The sequence below is a fragment of the Pseudonaja textilis genome, chromosome 1, assembly GCF_049901715.1.
Source record: "Pseudonaja textilis isolate UNSWEBS1 chromosome 1, rPseTex1.2, whole genome shotgun sequence".
Taxonomy (NCBI): domain Eukaryota; kingdom Metazoa; phylum Chordata; class Lepidosauria; order Squamata; family Elapidae; genus Pseudonaja; species Pseudonaja textilis.
Genome location: NC_141990.1, coordinates 86742273 through 86767493, shown reverse-complemented (window position 1 = coordinate 86767493; position 25221 = coordinate 86742273). Strand labels below are relative to the sequence as shown.

Below are 25221 nucleotides of genomic sequence, written 5' to 3'. Positions count from 1 at the left end.
TTCTGGATGGTCCGCGGCCCCGTAGTGAGCCATGGCCCAGGAGTTGGGGACCTGTGCCTTATAGGAACTCCTCAACTTACAAACACAATTGAGTTCAAAGTTTCAATTGCTAAGCAAGGCAGTTGTTAAGTGAGTCTTACCCCATTTAGCGAGCTTTTTTGCCACATTTGTTAAGCAAATCATTGCAGTTATGAAGAGTATTTTGTGATCTTTAAGGGAATCTGGTTTCTCTCACTGACTTTGCTTGTCAAAGGCTGGGTGGTAACAGTTCAAATTATGATTACATGACCCTAGGACAGTGCAACTGTCATAAATACATGCCAGTTGTCAAATACCTCAATTGTGATCATATGATGAGGATGCCACAAAGATTGTAAATGTGAAAAACGGTCCTACTTTTCAGTCAATGCTGTTGTAACTGAACGGTCACTAAACAAATGGTTTTAAATCAAGGACTACCTGTACTCAGTTACTCAGCCATTCTATGAGCATAGCCATCATGACCAAGAGGCACATTTCAGACAAAATAGTTTTTCATTAAATCCTACAGCCTTTTATTCATCACAACTCAAACACAGGAATGCTCGACAAATGTCTGCTTTGATGCAATTCACAGGCCTTCTTTCTAATACTGAGGTGTTCTCAAAAATAGATCTTCGTGTTAACTTATGTGGACTTTCAAGATTAAACATTTTAATGTTCTTTGAACTAAATAGAAATCAAATTTTGTCTAATATAATTTGCTGAAACTCTAGGAAACAGATTTTTCATGATTCAGTAACTCAGAAAGGATTTTTTCATCATTTCCTACAAGGATATATTTTAATATACAGTAAATGAACCTCATACAAGCTTAATTATGAGTCAGGGGGAAAATAGTCAAATAAGCTTAAAGTATCAGATTAAGCAGGATTTCAAATAAGCTATTTTTTTGAGAATGAGTTTATGTTTTGATTAGTAAACTAAAACCCATCAAGCTTTTTTTTAATATACCATAATACCATGTGTAAAATAATGTCACTAATAGGAGAAATCTCATTGGGACTGAGAATACATTCAATTCACATACCTCCAGAGCAAGCTAAACTTCAACTAACTGGAAGATAGTATACTTGGAACTAGAATATTAAATATTCCCACTGAATAAATCATGGAGAAACAGTTTTTAAAAGGAAAGAAAAAAGGGGATAGAAATAGAAGTGCTGCACAATCAATATTTATTACAAACATATATCATAAAGGATTACTACTATTACTTAGTTTTACTTCTATATCAAATTAAGCCATAGGATGGTTTGCTTTTGAATTGGAGGGAAGTGGGAATGCAACTTCTTTGCTTGTAAGCCATAGTTTCTTTCTATGGATAAATTTGTGTATTATGCCAAGCCAAAACCAAAGTATATTATTTCCCTTTGCAATCATCTTCACAAGGGAAGAAACTCATCATACAATGAGATCTACTCCTCTGAAGTCATACTAGTGAATCTAATCTTCAATGGCACATTTAATAATTAAATCTGCTGTGAGGAAACCTTTGTGTGTACAGCTGTATACACAAAGGCATTCATGTGAGCTCAAATTTGTGTTGTGAATTGAGTTTTCCCTCTCCGGTTACAACTACATTATGTCTAGCATAATTGGGGATTTATGTGATTTAAACTTTTATGTCATTAGTAATTCATATGGTTTTTATAAACATGTGCATATTTTTCATATGGTTCATTATTATTTATGACTAGTAAATTCATGAGTACTGTAGTAAAATCAGTTTTGATTACTGAGGTAGGCAATCAAGATGTTTTAGGTATCAGAACATAGTAATATATTACAATAATAATGCTAACCAATAATATCTATACAATTTATGTTTTAAAATATAACAGTATTCAATGCCCTTTACAGTAACCTGCTTCCTCTTCCCCTTAATTTTAACGTAGTTCTGAATTAAACATTCTCAAAGTCATATATATATATATATATATATATATATATATATATATATATATATATATATATATATATATATATTGTAATCTGCAACATTTCTATATACATATAAATAGAAAAGTGCGAAAACTTGTGTGCAGTGTGTTTTATAATGTAGAATTTGTAATTTACTGTCACATGCATATGGATATTTACACAGTAATCTGGACTATACTAAATGTATGGTATTAAAAATTTCATAAAGCCATATTACAAAACAGCTCTTCTATTATTTTAAAAGCACCTAACATTATAAGCAGCATATCTATAGATTTAGAGAAATATTTTCATGATCAATTCATGAACATTAACTTAATTCATAGTAAAGTTAAATCTGTCTATTATTTAGATATTTATTTCATGCTTTAACATTGCATTCCAAATATAAAGAATATGCTTCTATTAATAAATATAACAAGCAGTGTTATTTTCCTAGGTTTAAGATCTTTCCGTAATATTAATTAGCAGTCCCGGTTAGTGACCTTAAAATTTTTATCGTTTTACTGAAAATTCTGTTGATTGGATTAATTTTTCATTGGAGCTCCTTGATCCAGATTGTGTATTAATTATTTGGTTTCTAATTTTTTTTCTCTGTCTTTATCATAAACAACAGACTTTTTAATGTTTAAATATAATTTTGGAACTGCCACTTGTGCCATTTGTCAAAATACATCAGAAGTATTCTGATGTGAAAAAGGAAGTGAAAAATAATTTCTATATCCCAAATTCTAATATTAGATTTTGGTTGTTTTTTTCTAAATCATTAGTTGCAATCCATACAAAATTAATCTGGGGCAATTATCTCTATCTAAAATTAATTGGAATAAATCAGTAATGGCGCCATTGCAAGAGCTATATTCTGAAACCAAACTCAGGGGAGAAAGTTTGCCAAAGCACAGGGAGCAGAGGGTTTCCAGTTAAAGAATAATTTTATAGAACTTAAGTAACAGATACAAAGAAGTATATATCCCTTTTTGGGTCAGGTTAGGATGCTATAAATAGTTCGCTCTTTACAAATGTGCTCTTATTAAAGGAAAAAAATTGTAGAAATTATTTTAGTCATTTCCTATTTTCCCACAGCTCAGCACGAATTAAAATGTCATGCCCCTTTTCCAAACAATCAAGCAGAATGAGTGCTTGGAGATACAGGTCACATCTAATTTGTCCTGACAATTAGAGTGCCAGATCAGGACTTTTCAAATATAGAACTTCTTAGTGAAATAATAATAATTCTTGGAATCCCTGATCAAGAGGCAAAGCTGTAGTCTATAAAAATGGCAATGAAATGAAGAGCTTTTTGTAATTTGTTTAGGTGAGTGAACCTATTAAAGTTGTTGTTATTATGGTTCATCGCACACAGTCAACCAGATATTTAGATGGGAGACTTCCAGTGGTGTTTCCTTCGCGGATGGCCCGAAGACGGTGATCGTGTGCGACTTCAGTCTGTGCTCTCCCCGTTGGAGGGCTCTGAACGGGGCCAGAAACTCACTGCAGGGGTAGTGAAGAAGGGGAAGACAGCCAGTTGGGTTGAGGGGAGCTGCATCTCCCCTCCCTGGCTAGGCATACTCCCTCTGAAGACAGAATGTAGTGGTGGCCAATATGGCCACCCTGAAAAAGGAGAGCTAACCGGGACAAAGACCATGCTGGAGCGGTGAAGAAGCAGACAGTGTGAAGACCGGGCTAATCAGGTGCAACATCTGGTTATAAAGGTACCCCAGAATTAAGATACTAAGAAATTTTTAAAGAAAGACAGTGAAAGCGGCAGCCAGAGAAAGTGAAAAGAAAATTTGACCACTGAAAGTGACTTTGAACTTTGAAAGGAGTTAAATTCAAGGAGGAAGCCAGAAGAAAATACCTGTTTAAATTGGATAAATATATGAATTTGGCATTAAACAGGCATAATTAAAATCTGAACTTGAATGTGTCAAAAAAACAGTAATTGATAATTGGATTTATTGGATTTTGAAACTTAAAAGCCCTAAACAGAGAAAAGAAAGTGGGTGGGGGGTGGAACTTGGACATAACAAAGAGCGCCACCTAATGGTAAAGAAATTTTTTTAGTGATCCTTTAAAAAGTACCTGGCTCTTTCAAAAGTAGAACTTGACACAAGATAAGAGGAACTTTGTTACAACAAAATAGAAACCCTGAAAAGTGAAAATACAGAATATTAAGATAAAAGAAAGAAGAATAAAGAAATTACCTTGTGATTGTTTGGTGATTTTGGCACAACTCTAATTTATGGATATTGGATTATTTGATGATTTTGGAGAAAACTGAAAAAAGAATTAACAGAAACTGATCATTGGAAATAAATATTAAAGACATTGGTTGAATTAAAGTACTGGACAAATATTTAAATATTAAAGAAAGGAATTTAAATATTAAAGAAAGGAATAAAGAAAACCTAAAAGAAGAGTATAAAAATGGCAGAACTTTTTTTGGAAATAAAAATGGAACTCAGAAACATAAAGGAAATATTACATGAAAGAAATAAATCGAATTGCATTGCTTTACAACTAATAGAAATGGCGATTTTGGAGAACAAAGAACAAGGAGTGCCAGAAGGGGAGGAACCGATTAAAGAAGAGACCAACTCTAACAAACAAATGGAAAAACGAATACCAAAGTGAAAGGAAAAAAGAATTAAAATTAAAACTTGGAGGTTTGAGGAGATAATTAAAAAGGGAAATGCTTGGAAAGCCAAACAAAGAAAAAGGAAACAGCAGAAAATGGAATTGCAGAAGACAGCTTTAAAGAGGGAGGGGAATAAAAACTGAAGTAATGTAAGCAGAATGTTCCAAACAAAACTGCTTTTTGCAATTGACTAATGGTGATTTGGTCAATGCCAATGGTGTTCAATTGGTGCTCCAGTTGTTTTGGGATCTAAGATGCCTATTACTTTTTATAGAACCACATCAAGTTAACAAAGGAGCTAGGTTTTGTGGATCAGGTTGGGAAAATTATGAATTCTGTGCTAAAGAGTAGACTTCTGTATCATTATAATACAGGAAAAGTGACCATAATATCTAACAAGGAAAATCACTGTCCTCTAGTGGGATACCATATGGATTTGTGGATTGCTAAATATGGAAGGGCATATGGGTAAAAATTAGAGAAATAATTTTCCCCTTTAAAAAACTGTCATTTAGATACTGAAAAAATGCAAAGTTAATATAATTATTTTATACTTATATCTTAAATATTGCACAACTATTTAGTTTACTGTGTATGGGTACAAGCTTCTGATGCATTATTCTGAATCAGCTCACTAGCCATCAATGTCAGTAGAGCAATCCCTTTCTAAGATTTCAGAAATTTTCCAGCACTGCTTGAATTTACAATTGACTGCAATAAAGTGAAGTTTTGTTGTATAGATTTAGATTTTAAGATTAGCAAATGAGTACTATTAATTATAAATTATCCTATAGTGATAAAGCAACTGTCTTATTCAGTTGCATACACACATAGATCTTCTCAATCAAATGCTTCCTTCCTTGAAGCAATATTATTTAGTTTGTCATCTGCATGAATATTTAAAATATCATGTCTACTATTTAAATTATTTGCCAATGCATTTAAAATTGCAGCTGGTAAAATGTGTATTCTTAGTGCTTGCTTCTAGACATTAACCTTTTTTTTTGCAAAAGAGATCCTATGGTTGACTTGTCAAATCAGAATTGGACTTTTCCATTTGTTTTATGTTGCCTGTTTGTTTGCTAATTGCCAGATGGGCTTGTATTAAAGCTCAATCCTTCTTTCCCAAGTGACTTATCTCTCTCCACACCAGGCCCTTTTCATGCAGCATCTCATAAGATATCATTCTAAAGCATGTCTACAAAACAAAAACAAAAAAAACCATAGAACACACAAACTCTAATGTCAAGAACAGATTGAAAATATCTCTACTATTCAGTAGGTTGTAAAAATATGCTAGATTAGTAATAACCAGGATAAGAATAATAAACTAAATCAATACTTGGAACCTATGACTGAGAATTATCAACTGCAGCTTTCAATACTAAGATTTCTTCACCATAAATAGCTACACTGAAACGTCATAGACTATTCAACATTTTACATGAAGGAATAATGCTGGGCTACACCTATGTTTAAAATTTGATATTAAAATAGGTCTATGATAGCATATTTTTTATTCACACAAATATCTACATCTGGTATCAATCGTTTACAAGTCCTATGAAAGGAATAAAAAAAAAAATCTATCACTGATATATATATATATATATATATCTGTCAGGATAAAAAAAAGAAATTTTTAAAAATGTTTTCCAGAAAGTATACTTGGATGTTAACCTGTTATGAAAGACTAAAAAAGTATTTTGTATGATTTATACAGTAATTTAACATGGAATCAATTTAGCAAAGAAGATGCAGTATATTTAAACCCAATGTTAAACTTTTAAACCCAAGTTAAAAGGCGGGGGGGAGGGCACTTTTGTTTGTAAACTTTATCACAACAACATGGTACAGGGATGAAATCACAATTGGAAGGATAGACATTTCACTCAAAACTTTCCCTGATGAGCATTATTTTAACAAAGCCTGCCTGACAGGTTATGTTGTACAAGTGCTAATTAGTCCAAAATGAGTATCTGGGGAAAGTGGGTGGAAGCTAGTTCTATTATATGCAAAGCTATTGCTCTAACTACTTGTTTCCCCCATCACATCTTCCATCTGTTTATCAAGCCTATTATTAATCTACTGTACATATGATTATTTGATATAAGTTTTTCATCACTGCTAAATTAAATACAACAACAACCACTGCTTATAGGAAAAAAGAATTCATATGAAGAATATACTTTACAGTATCATTAAAACTGTGTTGGTGTGCAGAACTTCCAATTTAGCCATAATTATTCTATAAGAGAGGAAACGTGGTGACTGAAATGATACTTGAATGAAGGAATCGGGCTGATGAAATCTCTTTGGACTTAAAGAGAGACCATGAGATTACTTAAGTGTACTCCAGACACCTACATTTTTGCAAGTAGAGGGCAGGAGCTGCATTTTTGTGTCAACCTCCAATTGGCTGGAAGTCATGGCATTCTATCCTGCTTATATGCCAGGTGCAAGAAACCAAGAATACCCCAATGAATTGCTCCGATAAATGTCTGTTTTTGTTTCTTCCATACACAGGAATCTTTCCAGACTAAAGTATACACTGCATAACAATCAGATACATTCTGTGAAGATTTCAGAAGAATCCCTCCTGGGCCTCTTTCTGCATGCCGAGGACTCAAGTCTGATTTGTCTCTCAGCTCCTTGTGAAAGATCCCCTCCGCCCTGCAACAGCACCAGATTTCACCACATTGCAACTGCTAATGTCATCTACATGGACCATGTTCAACTGGAGTCATCTCTTAACCAGTTTGGGCTTTTTATTTGATATACACACACTCAAGACACAACACACACATATACAGACACACGTGTGTGTGTGTGTATACATACATACTTTGGCTTTCTTTAAAGTTTAAGAACTTTAAACTGGCAAGTTTTATTGAAATCACTGGTAAGTTTCTTTCAATTCTTAAAAAAGTTTAAATATAAGTTTTGTAAGATTTGTCTTTTTTATTACAAATTAAAAAATTAAAATTACAGCAAAAGGATGATTTTTGTTGATTTTATAAAGTTTTAAACAGATAAAGGGTCAGATGGACTTGATTTAAGACTTTAAAATTGATTGAAAGGCTCCTCTTCCAAGGATCTTTTGCTTACATTTTGGAACTGATAACAAGACTTTGAACATTACACACTAGAGGGCACCAGATGGCTACCTTAAAAGAATCATTTGATCTACTGTAAAGTATGGTGACAGGAGGTATGGTAACTATTTAATTTTTTGTACATTGGTTGTTTGAAAATAACTTCCAGATGAAATTAAAAATTAGAGCTAACAAAAAGGAGATTAAAATAAGGGGTTTACAAATGAAAGATTATGACTTAAAATTGATAAATAAAAAAAATTAGTCAAATTAGCAATATGAAATATTTCCTTATACTGAATTTGCAAGAAGGTTTTGCTGGAGTTGCTACATTGGAAGTACAAAAGGGACTTCATAAAGATGAAAATAAGAACTTTGGGAGAAGAGAAGTCAGATGTAAGAAGTTTCTCTGAAGAAAGATTGTTTGAAGTAAAAAAAAGAAGTATACAGAATCAGTTTATTCAATCAAGATTAAAATAATGGGTTGTTATTTTGGGAAATGTTTAGCAGTTGCTTGATTAGAACTGGATGATGATGTTGATTTCTATTAATGTTTAATATTTTTTTGAGTGGGACTAAACTTTGATTATTTGACAAAACAAAATAGGGATTTGTTTAAAGAAGGGCTGTCAAACTCGCAGGCAGCAGTCCGGATGCATCACATGCTGTCCATACCCATGCCTGGTTTAGTGAAGGGGAAAAAAATCCTGACAGGTCACGTGATGACGACGTGACAAGGTGAGTTTGACACCCCTGGTTTAAAGGGAAAATAAGGAGTTATATTGCATGTAATAGATATAATCTGTAATACTTCTATTTTATAGAGTTCTAGACATGGGTTTTTAGAAATTGGGATGACATATAGAATGAAGAGATGTTTGCTTACAATTTAAGAGAAAGTGATGAATTGCTGAAGTTGCTGAGACCGAAGGGGAAGCTTTTTTTTCTTATTTTTTTTCTTTTTCTGCACCTCCTTTGACATTTTTTAATATATTTTTATTCTGTAGTTGTACAAGTTTTACTTGTAATCTCAAATAACATTATTTGGCAAAAAAATGTTGCTGAGCAAATCGTTTGAAAATAAGAGGTGTACTTTGTTCTTGTGTTAAACTCTATGAACGAGGCAATTTTAATTCTAATGTGGTATCACAGAATAAATCTAATCCAGTTAAACTATACTGCTTCTGTACAGATGAATCTCACGAGGCAACAATAAACAACTTCCCAGTATGAGTGTTTAAAGTGATAATGCAAGAAAGCAAATACTTGTGCATCTCTCCTCTCTCTCTCCTTTGGTGGTTCCTGTGCTTTGAATCACAAGACATTCACATGGGAGAGAGAGAAATCTTCATGACACCATAGAATATTTGCATTGTTCTTGATACATCTCCAGCTGCACCTGCCTTCATGCAGTATTCATCAGTGTGCTCATCTTAACAGGTGGAGCAACAAAAACAAGGTTCAGTTGAGCCACTCCTCCACAAACTGGCAGCCTGCCATGCTTAACTAGAACAAGTTTAATGAATACATTTTATAGCAGTTTATTAATTGTTTACAGTACAAATTTTCAATCAAATTAATTCTGTATGGTTTTAGTGAATTTTGCATGCAACAATCATTCAAGTCTGGAAACCATTCTCATTAAAAAATACAGCCATCAAATGAAGCAAATGAAAAAATACAGAATATGAAGAATAAAGACTGTCAAAACATTGCATGAATCTCCAGGATGGTACAATATAAATATACTGGTTTGCAAGGTGCTTTCTAGATTAGTGATCCTAGTTTGCATAAAATGGTATGAATATGTTTAAAATAAAATTGGTCATGCTCTTTGATCAAAATGGGCCAAAGCTAACCACCTCTACCCTTACCACTGGCAGGGAAATGACACAGGTACTGTAAGCTAAGGCAGGTAAGGTATACCTTTAGGAGACCACAGTGCTCTCTTAGGCTTTGAGTCAGCCACTTTCTCTCAGCCCACATCTCACTGCTGTTATGAAAACAGAAGGAGGGAGCATTATAAATGTCAACTTGAATTGTACAAATAAAGATGAAATGTATACCAAATAAATAAACTAATACTATATGTGGATGCTTCAATTCACCCAAACTGTTATTCTGACATATAATTTGAATGGATTCAGGCAATCAGAAGACAGTACAGAGAAAATGACTGGGCCATCTGGGAAGTAAAGAGATGCATACATGCAGATAAAAAAGTAATGGATAACATGCAATTGATTAAGATTAATGAGTATTTGTTAAAAGACAAAGTAGTGGTATAAAATAACATATTTTTGTCCACGCTTTGCATGGAAGTGAAGGTTGTTAATGTCTGGAGTAAACTTATAAGTAAGTTCAATGGGATGGAATGAGTGGTGAATGAATATGTTTGAACACAAAAGTGACTAGTACAAAAGAATTGTGCTGAGTTGGCTAGATCGTCTGGAAATAATGATCTTCAATCTCAAAATAAATGAAGGAAGAGTGAATGGTCAAGAGGAAGCAGAAGTCCCAGTCATTGCTGGAGATGATAGGATCAAGGTGAGAATTTGAAATAACAAAGGGCAATGTACAGGAATAATAGAAGGGGGCCATTTGTAAAGGCAGAAATGCATGGAGTGGATGGTACTGATGTAAAAAAGATTTGGCTAAATTTTTCCTTTTCTTTTTGTTTTTCATGCCTTTCATTTCTTTGGCATACTATCTTAATCTGTTCTTCACTTTTTATAATATTGCTTATAATGGAACAGAATAGGTAACTCTGTAGGTTGACTCAGCAATCCATCTTTCCAAAGTCGGTAAAATGATGACCCAGATTATTGGGGGGCAATTCACTTAGAGTGTGCTGTAAATCACTGTAAGTGATATATATGTCTAAGTGCTATTGCTATCTCTGTAAGAATTAAACAAGGCAAGAACTTTCTTACCAGGTTCAAATTATCATTGGTCTATTTTAAATTTCCTTCATCATACAATAGCATGATTTTCAATAAATTGAAAAGAATACAGACTTTTGATGCAAAGGTGCTTTTTCAAGAGGCAACTGAACTTTCTGGTTTTTCTTTGAAGATGTTTCTCTTCTCATCCAAGAAGCTTCTTCAGCTTTTACTAGGTGGTGAAGAATGGAAGGATTCAGATTCCAGTCAGAGCTAAAGAAGCTTCTTGGGTGAGAAGCAAAATGTCTTCAAAGAAAAACCAGAAAGTTTAGTTGCATCTTGAAAAAGCACCTTTGGGACAAGCATGACCTGGATGACTGAGAATCTTCAAAGAAAACAGACTTTTGAGCATTTTTTTTCACTATAAATCAATAATCTGAAGGTATAAAATTACTTTCTCAAATCCTTATGAAGCTCCTTTAAACAAATGTTGTAGGCTGCTCTGAGTCATTACTACACTATGGCTGGCTATATAAATTGAAGATATAAAAAATGAATAATTAAACACCTACTAAGGCCACTGTTAATCTATGCTGGAAATGGTAGAGATGCCAAATTATAACACAGAAATAGTTCAATAAAATAATATTTTATGCAAAATAAATTATAAATATCACAAATGAAGATAACTTTTTTTTCCAACTGAAGACAATTATTTTTATAGTCATTGGGTGGATCCAGATTTATTTATATATAGAACAGAAGCACTGACGTCAACAAAACTTAGGAATAACTTTAGTCAATTGCATTCACATGATTAAGTCTGAAAATCTATTAACAATATTATTATTATTAAATTTATTTCCCTGCCAACTCCCAGAGACTCTGGACAGTTTACCATATGTTTTAAATACAGGTGACATTTCTACAACTACACAAATAGTTACATAACTACCATGCAACTTCTTCTTTATTATTGGTTGATGCACTTGGCAGCTAGAAGTCTTGCAATACATAAAAAGTCAGTAACCGAAGGATCTAAGGTGATAGCATATTTTAAAGCAGGAGGAACAATGAAAACTAGGTCTTTTTATCCATATAATTTATCTTTAAACATGGGACAGATAATTTCTTCCTTCTTAAACTTTAGATGGAAAAGGGACATTAAATTACGAATTATTTTTCCCCAATTCACTACCATACAGTATGCCTTTATATGGTCATATCTATTCCATTTCCCTTCTTTCAAATGAGGCCAGGTATATGATATAAGATGAGCGCATATTGGCATTCCACACCATTCTAGAATTTCAGGAAGCAAAATATATCCATTCTTGCATTTGATTGTGCAAAAATATTTCTCTGTGGCCAAAAATAAAAATGGACTACAAAACTAAAAGTGACTGAAATAAGGATATTGGTCACTATAGCCAATTTCTTCATGCATCAGATTGCATTTAAGTTCCATACTATTGCATAATACTACTAATTTTTAAAAACACAGCATTATCATTTGAAATTAAACCTCTCCAAGTAAGACATGGCAGAAAATAAAACCATACCTGTTATGCCTGCCTTGCAAGTCCAGAGTCCTACACCCATTAATTAATGCTATAATTAGTCATCTCGTTTGCCAACAGTAGCCAAAAATGTCACACACTTTTTATACCATTTAATTAAGAAATATTCACTGACCAAATATAAAATAAAGGAATGACTTTTAATAGTACCTTTGGTTTCAAGCTCAACATATTTAGATTTTCTTCTCTGCAAACTTTATATATTAGTTATTGGAAATGCGAAACTGATGTACAGACTGCAGTACTTAGATTATGCAATACATTGACTACAGTTCTACAATATATCTCTGTGTCCAAGATATAGCTGCTAAATTAGGTGGAAAAGTGGGGATACTATGTGGTATAAAATGTAAAATACCTATTAGATTGACTTCTAAAAGGAATTGCTTTTGAATTATAAAATTATAATTATATATAAAATTTGAACTATAAAAATACAATTCTTTTGTACTAGTCACCACTTTTGTGTTCAAATGAGAAAATCATATACTGCAAGGGAGTTTATATGCATTTTTGTATATAACGAACAGGCTTATAAAACTGCAAATGGCTTTGCGACAAGATTTAATTATTGTGATTACTATAATAGGGAACTTGCACAAATTAAAACAGACCCAAGGTTCAGAATAGTATTTTTCCAGGATTACAGAAGAGGAAAGATGTTAATTACTATTATTTTTATTATCTCCTGGTTGGTATTATTTGCTTTTAAAAAAAACCAAAGAGTTCTTTCAATGTTTTGCCAGATTTGAACATAAATCACAGATTATTAGCCAAATTAAGACAGATTTCTTGCAGCTATATCTGGTCATTACTAATTGTTCTTTTGATGTAGCTACTCTTTTGAAGATTATTAGAAGCATTGATAATAACAGGATGCATGTTTATTACAAGGAAGTTTGTCTATATCATACATACACAAAAAATCAGGTTTTAGACAAAATTTATGTATGTGTAAATTCATGCTTATTCAGATAAATTTTGCTTTAGCACAACAAAGATTTGTGCATATCTTGTTGAAAAGGGTTCATGTTTTAATGAATCCTACATTTTTTTTATTTCTGTCATCAATACTACAAAGGCTAAACTTCTGAAACAAATTCTTTGTTTTTATTATTCTCTGTTAAATTTCAAAATTATGGCTGCAATTTAGTAATTCCGGTGTACCTTTGTTTCTAGTAATGCAATAGTCTTGAGATAAAATATTGAATGAAAGTTGATTGTTTTTCATGTAATTTTGTGATAAAAGGAGAAAATTTTTTTGGTCTGAGCCATTGATTTTGAGGGGGTAGAACCTAGGCGTTTAGTAAAGATTTAAGAATAAAATAGCTAAAACTGTCCTGCAAATCAAATTAGGCTGTTTTCGCTTTCTTATCTGGGGCCTAAAAAGCTCCAATGGTTCAAACATTAACTTAACAAGAAAGGGAATCTTTCTTCAGAAAACTGAGCAAAACATTTATAAGATTCACTTGTGGAAAACCATAGGTACAGAAGAAAAGTAAGGCTGCTAGAAAAATCCTGCCATGTTATATGTACCATAGAAGTGACTACAATATTGAATACATTTTTTATAAACAAATTCTTTCAAGACAGGAAGTGTTGTGAAGGATGGAAGGGAAGATTCTTCCATTCATATGTTTCTTTTTTTAATACACAGGAAAGCCCTTTCACAGTATTTTTCTTTGTTACAGCAGGAGATGAGTGAGCCAAATGAGATGTTCCCCTACGGAAACAGCTGACCCCAAACAAAACAAAAGCAGTCACAAGTTGCATTGCACAGTATTTCCTTCTTAACACTGGAGGGCTGTGGAGAAGACACAAACTGTAGTCACCCAACTATATGAATCACAAGAATAAATGGAAAAGGAATTAGCAATTTCTACAAATAATCTCTTCCACATTATTTATAACATTTTTATAAAACTGTGCATCAAGGGAATCAAAAAGTAAAACAATTAACTTTTACCAAAGCCATACAGTCTTTCTACAAGTCCAGAAGAAGCATATTGTCTTACCTAGCATGCAGCAAATTGCTAGTTTTCCAAGCTTCAAATACAAGGAAGACATTTCATTTTGATTTTATTTTTGATTATTGCTATAATTTCTATGCTGCTTTGGTTAAACAGTGGCTTGCAAAGCTTTCAGGAAAGAGAGTGTTTAAAAAATCTTTAAATTCTCAGTTCATGTGATATCTTTTTGTAGATTTCATTCTTTACTGAAAGGGAACTCGAATTCATTATTCTTAAGGAAAAAAACACAAACAATCTTTTCTTTTAAGTCCTCTGAATAAACAGATAGGATGTTAAATACTAGCTTAGATATAACTGTCCTGATTATACATTTTTCTAACTCTGACTGCTATATCCTATGTGGTGCAAACTGGCTTTCAGCAATGTCAACAATTTCATTTTCCATTTCTCAACCATAAAAAAGATCCCCAAGATGAAATAAAATATATATATGTGGATGCATTCCTTTTTATTTCTAAAGGCATTTCTAAGATCTTTTACATAAAATATGGTAAATACATATACTTCCTTCACTGATGGTACATGCTGTAACTTAAATTTTGCAAAATTTTGCTCCAGGTTTACAATTCAAAATCACTTTGTATAGCACAGCAGTTTGAAGCTATTAGATATATATGGAGATATGAAGGCTTGCAGAAAAAAATAAAAAACTTGCAAATTTCAAAAGTTGAAAAAAATTGGAAAAGATGAAAAAATTCAAATGTGATGTTTGTTTGGCATTAAGGCTGCAATAAAACAGGGTGCTCATATATTGCTTTATATTCCAATGATCTTTTATTAGGACTGTGCTGTGCTTGAGATTCAAAAATTAAAAGATGCTTTACATATGTAATAGTATGGAACTCCAAAATGCAAAGTATTTTTTTCCTGGATCTTTTTATTCGGAGTACCAGAGCAATATAATTCCTATATGCAATATGACTCTTAAATGCAAAGGCAAGAGGCACTTCTGTCACAAGTGCCATTCAGGGAGGGAGAAACAGAGGGAGGGAGGGAGGGAGGGAGGAAGGAAGGAAAGTTGGTTTAGTGTCTGAAAACAGGCCTGTTGCTCTTGTTTTTTTCTTTACAGCACGGGTGTCAAACTCACAGCCCGCAGGCAAGATGTGTCATTTGCTGGCCATGGCCATACCCTTTTTAGCTAAGGGAGAAAAAGTTGCGATACGTCATGTTGACGTGTCATTGCGAGTTTGACACCCCTGCTTTAGAGGTTGATAGATTTGCCTTGATCTGATTTCAAAGGACAGAAGCATAAAGGAACACCAAATTGAAATTTTCAAAATATATTAAAGTAAATTCTATTAGTAGACAAAATTATTATGTGACTAGTGTATGAGCAAAGTTATGCATATTGCACTGAATGTTCTTCAAACAGCAAAGAGAACTTAGATCATTAAGGATAATATTAAAAGAAATACGCATACATTTCAAATATTCCCAGCATTGCTTCTGAAAAAAAAAACTGGAAAAAAATCTTGGTGGTTTCATAAATATTATATCTCCAAATATCCTTTGTTGTCACTGAAAGTCAGTTTAATGTGGGAGATAGTGAGTTCCAGTCCATCTTAGGGACAAAGCAAACTGGATGACTTGCAGTAGTCACTTTCTTTCAGCCCTAGAAAGAAGGAAATGGCAAACCACTTCTGAAAAATATTGCTAAGAAAACTGCAGGGACTTGTCCAGGCAGTCTCTGATACAACTGAATGGAAGGGGGAAAACAGGACTTATACTTCAACCATTAAAGAAAAAAAAAACTAGCAAGCCCAATTTGACAATAGGGAAGAATTTTACAGAAATTGTTATACATTTTTGCTAAGTAATCAAGAGGGTAAATGAAGCAATATTAAATAAATTAGCAAAATGTAAATTCTTTTTTGTACTTGGAATTACATGCATGAATTATTTACTCATTTTAAACTGTGTGCATAAATTATTACTTCATCTTCATATGCTAAGGTGGTTGCTTATTATTTCTTCTACATTATTATCAAGAAACTTAAAATGCAACAATCAGCATAAACTGTGCTAAAGACATCGGTTACCTAATGCAGGATTATTTAATTATGTTCCTGAAAACCGTAGAATGTTATAAGAATTTGATGATGTTCCATGAGAGATCAAGGGCAATGCCTGAACCCCAAAAGTTTGTGCAGTCTTCCACTTCTAAAATTATGCTACTTGATCAGAGGTTCAAGGGCAATATTTTTAATTAATTGGTTCTGTGCCCTACATTTTTTTTTGAAAACTCTTGGGGCAATGAGCCATCTGAAAAGCTGCTCTATATATCTGTGCAATTTTTAATGCATTCCAGGGAAAAATATTAGAGAGCTCCCCAATTCTTCAATGGAAACTTCTATGGAATTCTCAGAACACTATTTATTTACAATCCAATCTAAACAGAATGTAGTGTTAAAGAATAAGCTTTAGATAGTGTAAATTATACAAAAAATAATAATTACATTATAAATATCAAATCTATACAACCAGCTATTGTGAACAGAATTTAAAAAGCGTTTTGTTTTTAAGGAAAAAAAATATGAATTGAAACAAAAAGGTTAGTGTAAGCAAACAAAAACCCCAATTACTCTCCTAAGGCTAATGTGCCAAATGAAAGCTGAAAACTGATACCCATCAGAAATGCTGACAAACAAGCTTCTCTACTCTGCTGAATTGTCTGTACATCACACATTATAAGCCTTGTTTTGTGCAGAGTGGGACAAACTGTAAAACTGAAAAAAGAGGAGAGGTCAGAAGAATATTTCATTGCAAAGACCCAGCAGGAAATTCCAAACACTCCATTCAAAAGTTTCCAAGAAAAGGATGTATGTAGTTTACAGAGGGAAAATCATAACATTGCTTGTGAACCTTCAATGACAGGGAGGGCCTGGGATAAGAAAAAGAAAGAAGGAAGGACGCATTCCCCTACACACTTTGCTTCCATTCATTTAAACAGTCGAAGGTAAATTCCCAATGTCTAAAGTTGAATTCCAATAATATTTGTATAACATTTACATAGAAGTCTTTTAATTCAGATTGAACAGATCATGTGACAGCAATTTTTTTCAGCTTGGATCTCTGAATAGTGCACATACTATAAATAAAAACAAGCTACGTTACTTGAACAGATTGTAAAGTAAACATTGAAATGGACAGCAGGGGTGAATAAAAAGGAACATATCGTGCAAAAGATAAGGAACTTCCATGTTTAGATGGGTGGAATATAATAAAATGGAAAGTGTTAAAGCAATGCTTTCATAACATAAAGAAAAATTAAATATCTTGTAGTCACAAGAGCTTACTCCCAGGAATTGGGGTAGAACTCCAGTGAAAGCTGAAGTCAAATCACTGTTGTGCATTGTTGATTCAGTATTCTCCCAGAAAGGTAACTTTAAGGATTAGGCGCCCTTGTCTAACTTTAAAGTACTTTGAGCTGGATCAAAGATACCAGACTAGCATTATCTTATCCATGGGAAAATTAAGGAAAAGTATACTGTGACGTAAGTCAGCAAAAGTTATAGAATTTTTCCTAAAGAAAAAAAAAACCCTTCACATTTTTTTCAGGCAAGGACGTTTTAAAGAAAGATGTTTTTCATTCTTTACAAAATATTTATCCCACTTTGAGCAGTTGTCGAAGTGAATTCCAATTTTCAAAGATAAAACAAGAGAAACGGCAGATGATTATGTAAAAGGTAAAAACCTTTTGTAAAAACCAATGACATCCTGTCCTGATGAAATCAGTAAGAGCAAATGTTGCTTCAATTAGCTTTAAAGGCTCAGGAGACCAGACTTCAGCAGCTCTCCAAAAAATAGGTGCCAGATGCTAGGCTAATTTGCCAACAGCAGATATAGCTGCTACCACAGAAGATGCCAACCACTATCTTACAAGTCAAGGAGAAGGTTTCCCCAAAAGTGTCAGTTGTTGATCTCAATATATGTTCATAAATAAACAATAAAGTATTTGTAGCTCAGGGTTGAAATGAGGAGTCCTTGGTACTCTCTGAGCTTGGTTGTTTCCATGCAAACGGTTCATTACCCAAACTAGGTAACATCATCAGTGCTAGTACTGATGATGTTACCTAGTTTGGGTAATGAAATGTTTGCAAGAAAACAACCAAGCTCAGAGAGTACCAAGGACCCCTCATAAACACTTTTCCTAGACCCAACTACGACTTCACATATTCTGCAACAGCATTGAAAGGCTATTGTACAATTTTTTTTTTAGTAGGAGACACCTCTGGAATAATCTAATACACCCTCATAACTGTATTACCAAACCATGGGTGTTGGCTTTATGTCTTTGTGGAACAATGAGTCTGATAACATCTGCAGTATAGTAAGAGTGTCATTTTCTTTCCAAATGAAATGAAGTTGATAAAAGCTTTTATATGTTGAAGACAGAATGTGTACATCCAACACTAAAGTCAAATCAATAAAAGACAATCTGGATATAAGAACAATGTTGTTCAGAAGAAAAAATAATTGAATTAAAACTTGCTTTTGAAAGTTTACCAAGTTTCAATACCTCTCCAATGAAGGTTTGATCATTCAGGTGTCTCAGTGTTATCCAAACTCATTCTCTGTTTGAATGACTTTTATCAGGAATACCAACAGATTTTACAATAACAAATAACTTTCATTAGGGTTTCTATAAACTTCTATGTATTATTTTACAAAAAATGTATAATATTCAAACTTTAATCAAGGGATCCTTGGAAGACACCATTCCCAGAGTTTAGTATTATCAAATAGCTTTCATCTGAATAAATTTGGTCAGATATTCCATGTTTCCACTGCCATAAGAGAAGTTAACTAATTACATTGTAAAGAAATCTTTCAAAGTGTACCCGAAGGTTTTTTTTTTTTTGTTTTGTTTTCAACTTAAGTTCTGAGTGTTCCCTTCTATTTTTTCCGCTTTGCTCTCCTGTTTATAAAAACATGCACAAAGAAACACAGATGTGGAAGATTTTTCTCTTATCTTCAGAAAACCTTTTACAGCCTGGGACCTAATCCCAAGCCTGCTTCACACCCTCTTGGAATCCCAGGCATGCCATCCAGAAGGAATATAATCCCATCTGATGGACGCGCATCTGTATTTCAGCACGCAGCACGCCAGATACATGTGTCGCGCACTGTCACGGAGGGTTTCTAAGAGGCCAATGGTTTGGCCAAGCCCAACCTAGAGAAGGAAGAAACCCGAGGCTCTGTTTTGAGCATTTGGACACTTTTAAGGATCCCTGTTTGGGAGAGGCAAAGCAGCATTTCAACAATGTGCCCCAACCCGTGGAGCCTGTACCTTTTGCAATAACCGCTAAGCTCTTTCATGCAAAACCCGCTCGGAACCATTAGTCTTTCTCTCTCTCTCTCTCTCTCTCTCTCTGGTCCAGACCGAGCTCCGTTTTGGACAGAAAGAGGAAACGGCCCCGTTTCCACTCGCGAGTGGGAGGGTCTGGGTTTTCTGTGAGCCCCACGGATAAGCAGAGGGACCTCTGCTCCTTTGCAAACCTTTCCACTGACCCAAATTTCCCTTCTTCTCTCCTGCGCGGGACACACACACACACACACACACACACACACACACACTCACACACACCGTCCCCCACCGACCCGCAGCAGCTGAGAGTGGCCCCTGCAGCCAACAAGTCCGTCCAGCTCGCCCAGTCGCCCACCCAACGCAGCCACGAGCCAGAGACTTACGGACTTTGACTTTGCGATGGTCCAGGCCACCGGCGAGAGCCTTGAGGGACTCCAACCGGCAGTGGAGCCGGACGCTCCGACACCCTAAGCTGTCGGCTTCGCTCTGGATGCCGCCGAAGATGTCGCCGGCCCAGCGGGAAAGGTCCGAGAGCTGCCAGAGGAGGGAGACCAGCGAGCGGGAGCAGACTTCTTCCAAAGAGTCGAAGAGGAGCCCCGCGCCGCTCCGCCTGGCGTGCCCTTCTTTGTCCCTCGGAAGGGCGGCAGCGCCCTCTTCCAAGCGGCAGAGCTGGAGGGGAGCCACGGTCCTCAGAGGGAAAGGCATCGTTTGGGCTTCCGCTTCTCCCGGCGGAAAGCAACAGGCATCCAACCCCAAGCGGAGGCTTCGCGCTTGCCGGGTCCCCTGCCCGAAGAAGGCCGAGCTTTTTTTTTCGTTCTTCCTTTCTCTTTCTCGCTGTCGTTCTTAAAAAGGCCGGAGCGAAGAGCTGGCGTGGCCGCAATCCCCGTTAGCCCAGGGCCCGCAGGGGAACCGCCACAGGTACATTGCGCCGAAGCGAGCGTTGTTGGGAAGAGTTGGCTCGCCCGCCTGCCCTCCCGCCACTTAGCCCGAAAGGCGCTGCAAGAGCGGAGCGTGGCAGGGAGCGGAATCCAGAGCTTTTGAGCCGCCGCCGGGCAGCTCCGAACGGAAAGACCCGAGGGGAGAGACGATCGGTGTTGGTGGAAGTCAGCGAGGAAGCGGGCTGGAAGAAAGGGGCTCTGCTCGGGCGACACCACCACCCCGCCCCCGAAGGCGCTCGGTCACCTGGGATTCCCCCTCTTCTTGCTTTCCCGAAAGAGCCGCTCTTCCACCCCTGGGAAACCGACAGAACTGGGAAGGAGAGCGCAAGACGATCCGTCTCACCAGAAACCTGGCGCGAAGGCTTTCTTCAAGCAGCCCCAATAACAACAATCAAGGCCGCCGCCTACCTGTGGCTCTCCCAGCCCGAGTTACTCCTTGCCCCCCAGCCAGGCGAAGGTGGAGCGCCTTTCTCTCTCTCTCCCCGCCTTCGCTTTAACTCTTTCTGCCGCTGGAGGTCAGCGAAATCTCAGCCTGGGCTCAGCTCGTTGCCTCTCCAAGGAGGAATCTTCAAGGACTCTTTCCCTCAAAATGAACTTTCTCCTCTGGCGCTCTCAGCTGCCACCTTTTCGCTCATTTTAGGAAAGCCTCGGCCTTGTTATATATAGGGCTCAAAGGCTGCTTCTTTCTCACAGAAGCCATCTTAGGCGAAGGGCAGGAGAAAAAGAGTCCAGGTAGTACTCTTCCATAGTAGTCTTCCATCTGTGACCACAGTGGAGCCCGAAATTTCTGTTGTTAAATGAAACAGGCTGAGTGAGTTTTATGACCTTGGTTGCCACAGTTGTTTAAGTGAATCATTGCAGTTGGTAACATACCTAGTTGTTAAGTGAATCTGTCTTCAAGGTTGCAAAAGGTGATCACACATGACCTTTGGACCAGTAGCGGTCATAAGTAGGAACTACTATTCAGATTGCCAAGCATCTGGATTTTGATCACACATAGGGATGCTACAAAGGTTGTAAGTTTGAAAAATGGTCCTAAGTCACTTTTTTTTCAGTGTCACAACTTTGAACAGTCACTAAATGAACTGTTGTAAGTCGAGGACTACCTGTATAAATGTGGAACTTTTCTGGGATTTTTTTGGTAAATGAACTGAACCCTTAATGACATGGCTGTGGCAGTTTTAAGGGTGGGTTCCCTGACCTTTTTTCTTGCAACATGCATTTATTTATTACTTTTATAGCCCATTTTTCAATCGGGAATGGAAGGCAGAGCATCTAGGATTCCCTCCTCTTATGCTCTGTAACAACAACCCTGTGAGGTAGTTTGAGTTTAGAGAAAATGCTCAAAGCCACATGGTGAACGTCCATAGTTGACTGCAATCATGCACAGTGGCTCTTTCATTTATCCACATTCCTAGTCAAGAAGTAAAGCTTTTTTTCCATAGCACTAGATAAATTGTGGTCTATTTTGTGTCCAGGAGAGGCAATATTGATATCTCTTTTGATCTTTTATTCAGGTGACATTCTAGTATCTGTCATGCATGTCACATCATGCTCATTTGGACTGATGGCCATACTTGGCAATCTATATAGGCAGAATTTCTTACATTATTCATTGATAATTTGTTCCCATAAATCTTGAAGTTTGGGGAATATCTCTAAGGAGCTACATGCACACCAACTCATTCAGAGTTAGTGTGACAACCCAGAGCGTAACACAAAAGTATCAAAATCCAAAACGTAAATAAATGTCCTTTAATGCCTCCAACTTGTCCCCACTGTTCAATAACTCTCAGTTGGAGATAAAATGTACTCAAAAATAGTCTTCAAAAGAAAGCAATACAGTCTGAACTTTTTTTTTTGAAAATTTTATTGATTTTTTAAAAACAGACATAAACAAACAAAACATAGAACATAAAAATATAAAACATCTTTTTTGAAAGCAGCCTGATCCCGGGTTACATCTCTTCGTGCAGACACAAATTCAAATTCATGCTCATTTTTATATTCCATTCCATATCTTATTACCATTCTACATTTTCTATATAACTTCTCCCCTCTTTCAACTTTCTTAATTTTATTTTATTTATTTCAACTCAATTCAAATCATCATACTTATATTCTTTGTCTGTCCTGTTTCAGCTGTCTATTATCTTTTCTCAATAAGCAAAATTTCTCCTGTAATCACTGATTGGAGTATGACGCCTTTATATCTTTCCCCTAAAATTATAACACTTAATATAATACATAACTTCCATTCAGATTCTGCTTGGTACATTCTAAAACTACACAAATGTATTTTAAAAAAAGAAAAAAATATAAATATATAACATAATTAAAACAACAATCCATACCAATTCAGTTCTATCATTAATATTAATATTCGTTTAAATCTTGAACATTTTACACATTACTTTTCAAATAAGTATCATACTTCTATGGAAACACTTATAAACTTTTCATAATTACTTCCCTCCCACTTCACTTATATTTTATAAAACGTTGAGTAGTTAAAATGTTTCCATTCCTTCCTAGTTCAATTCTCTCATTTATTTCATTTCATTTATTTTGTTCACAAAAGTTTCACTAAATTACACTAACTATTTTATTCCACTTTTTAATCATATGTTGTTTCCAATTTTCTAACATTATTTCTATTACAAATATAACAATACAATCTTATGTACCATTACAGAATCCCTTTTTCAGTTACATTTTCACCCATTATCTCTGAATAAATCCTGTTTCTTTACATCTTGCTCCAGACCTTTGTAACTTTTCTTCCCTTCATTCTTCCCTTTCTTCTCTCTCCTGTTTTTACCCCCCTGTCTCTCCACCTCCATTTCCCTCTTCTGTATTCCCCTTTTCTGTTGCTTTCCAACATTATATCCCCTTTTCACATTATTTTTTTCCCTTTTTTGGCTGTTTTTTTAGGTCTTAGATTCTCCATTCTCTTTCCCCCCTTTCCCTTTTCTTCCCCAGATAGAATTACTTGTTCATTCTTTGTCCCAATCTTCTTGTTGCGCAGTCTTTTCTTGTTGTTTCTTGTAGACACCAATCACCATTTCTAAGAATTGAAAAATGGAACCAAAGGAGCCCTTCCCTTCTTGTTCCTCTTCTTTATATTTTTTAAATTTGATTTTCAGTTCATCCAGTTCATTCAGTTCATCCAGAGGTGATGCCATGGTAGAGTTTTTTTTTAAACAACCACCCAAGTGTTTTTAGTCATTCAAATATGATTTCCAAAAGTCCCAAAGTCACCAAACAATCCAAATACACACAAGCTGTTTCTTTTAACACTTTCTTCTTTTTTCACTTTCTCTTCTTGGGGTTACTATTTAGTTGCAAAGTTCCAGTTAAAATGTATCCTTTAGAAGTCTTGTTAAGATTTAACTTTAAATTCTTTTGAATTCCAAGCAGTCTCCTCCTTCCAAGTCCTGCTCTTATTCTTTTCCTCTCCCTTCCCACTTATAGCAAAAAAAAGGGGTTTTTTTAGTGTTCAGAAATCTTTATTGTCCCTTTGGCATTTAATTATATTTCCAGTTTAATTACCTGTTGGTTCCAAGCGGATTTTTCTGATTTCTTTATTCAGATCTTCTCGTTGTCAGCATGAGGAAGGAAAGTGAAGAAAAAAAAACTTTCCCTTTTTACTTTCATTCGCTGCTTCCGACTCTTCTTTGGGAGCAATGTATCTTTTGCAAAATTTAAATTCCAGGGTAATTTAGTTGTTACTTTTTGTCCCTGTCAACCAAAAACTTTTACTTTTTAACTTCCTCCTGCACTTTCTTTTCCAGCTGAGTGCTTCTTTGAGGCAGCCATATCTGGCCGCTGCTCTTACCGCCTTCACGAAAGGGAGTTTAGCCAGCTGAGGAGTAGAGGTGCGGCTCCTCTCTAACCTGCTGGGTCTCCCCCATCTTCGCCACCTCTACGGGGTGGCTTAGCCACGAAGCCAGCTGACTCGGGGCGCTCCAGCGGTGAGCCCAGGCAGAAACCGCGCATGATCACGGATTCCTGCCTGCCGCCAAAGCCCTACAAACTGGAAGCCAATACAGTCCGAACTTAATGAGCAATAGAAGTGAAATAAAAAACCAAACAAACTACAATGATGAAATTTCCGCAACAGACCAGGATAAGTAATTACCAAATTCAAGGAGATAACAAGGCACAGTCTGTTGGAAGGATGCCAACCAAGATAACTTCAGCACAAAATAACACACTTTTTGCTTCTGGCAACACTGTGTTGTAATAGTCTCTCTTATATGCTAGACTCCCCAGCTGCAACCAAGGAGGATCATGGCCGCTTCCTCTCTCGTAAGCCAAGTTGTTGCCTTCTCAGTTCCTCCCTGCGTGTCCTAGGATGCAGAGGGGATGGGCCTGGTTCTTCCTCTGACTGCTCAGCCAGCCTCTGCCCTTCCCCAGCCTCCTCCACAACCTCCAGAGCCACACCTCCACGCCCTGTCGGCTGTTCCTCCTCTCCCTCAGAGTCCAACTCTACCAAGGGCGTGGCAGTTAGCTTGTGGTAAGATAGGTAGCCGATAACTTTTATAAATTGATAAATACTAACCATATATTATTTCTTAAAGCCTTGCTTGCTGGAAATAGGAGCATTTTAAGTAAAACCTCTTTGAAACTTGTGAGACCATCTGGCAGATATACTTGGAAGGAAAACAAGTATCTACATAGCAGAAATAGCAATAGTAATAGCATTTAGACTTATATACTGTCCCATAAGGCTTTACAGCACTCTCTGGGCAGTTTACAGAGTCA

General features: G+C 35.8%; 1 protein-coding gene across 2 annotated transcripts in view; it reads right to left on the bottom strand.

The window, feature by feature from the left end:
* Positions 1–22215, bottom strand: part of NHSL1 (NHS like 1) — a 157918-nt gene extending 135703 nt beyond the window's left edge. For both annotated transcript variants that reach the window (XM_087940312.1, XM_026705563.2), the window contains exon 1: positions 19900–22215. In XM_087940312.1, the coding sequence (XP_087796438.1) occupies positions 19900–20221 (322 nt within the window). In that variant the 5' untranslated portion in view covers positions 20222–22215. The remainder of the gene's footprint in view (positions 1–19899) is intronic.
* Between the last annotated feature and the right edge of the window lie 3006 nt (positions 22216–25221).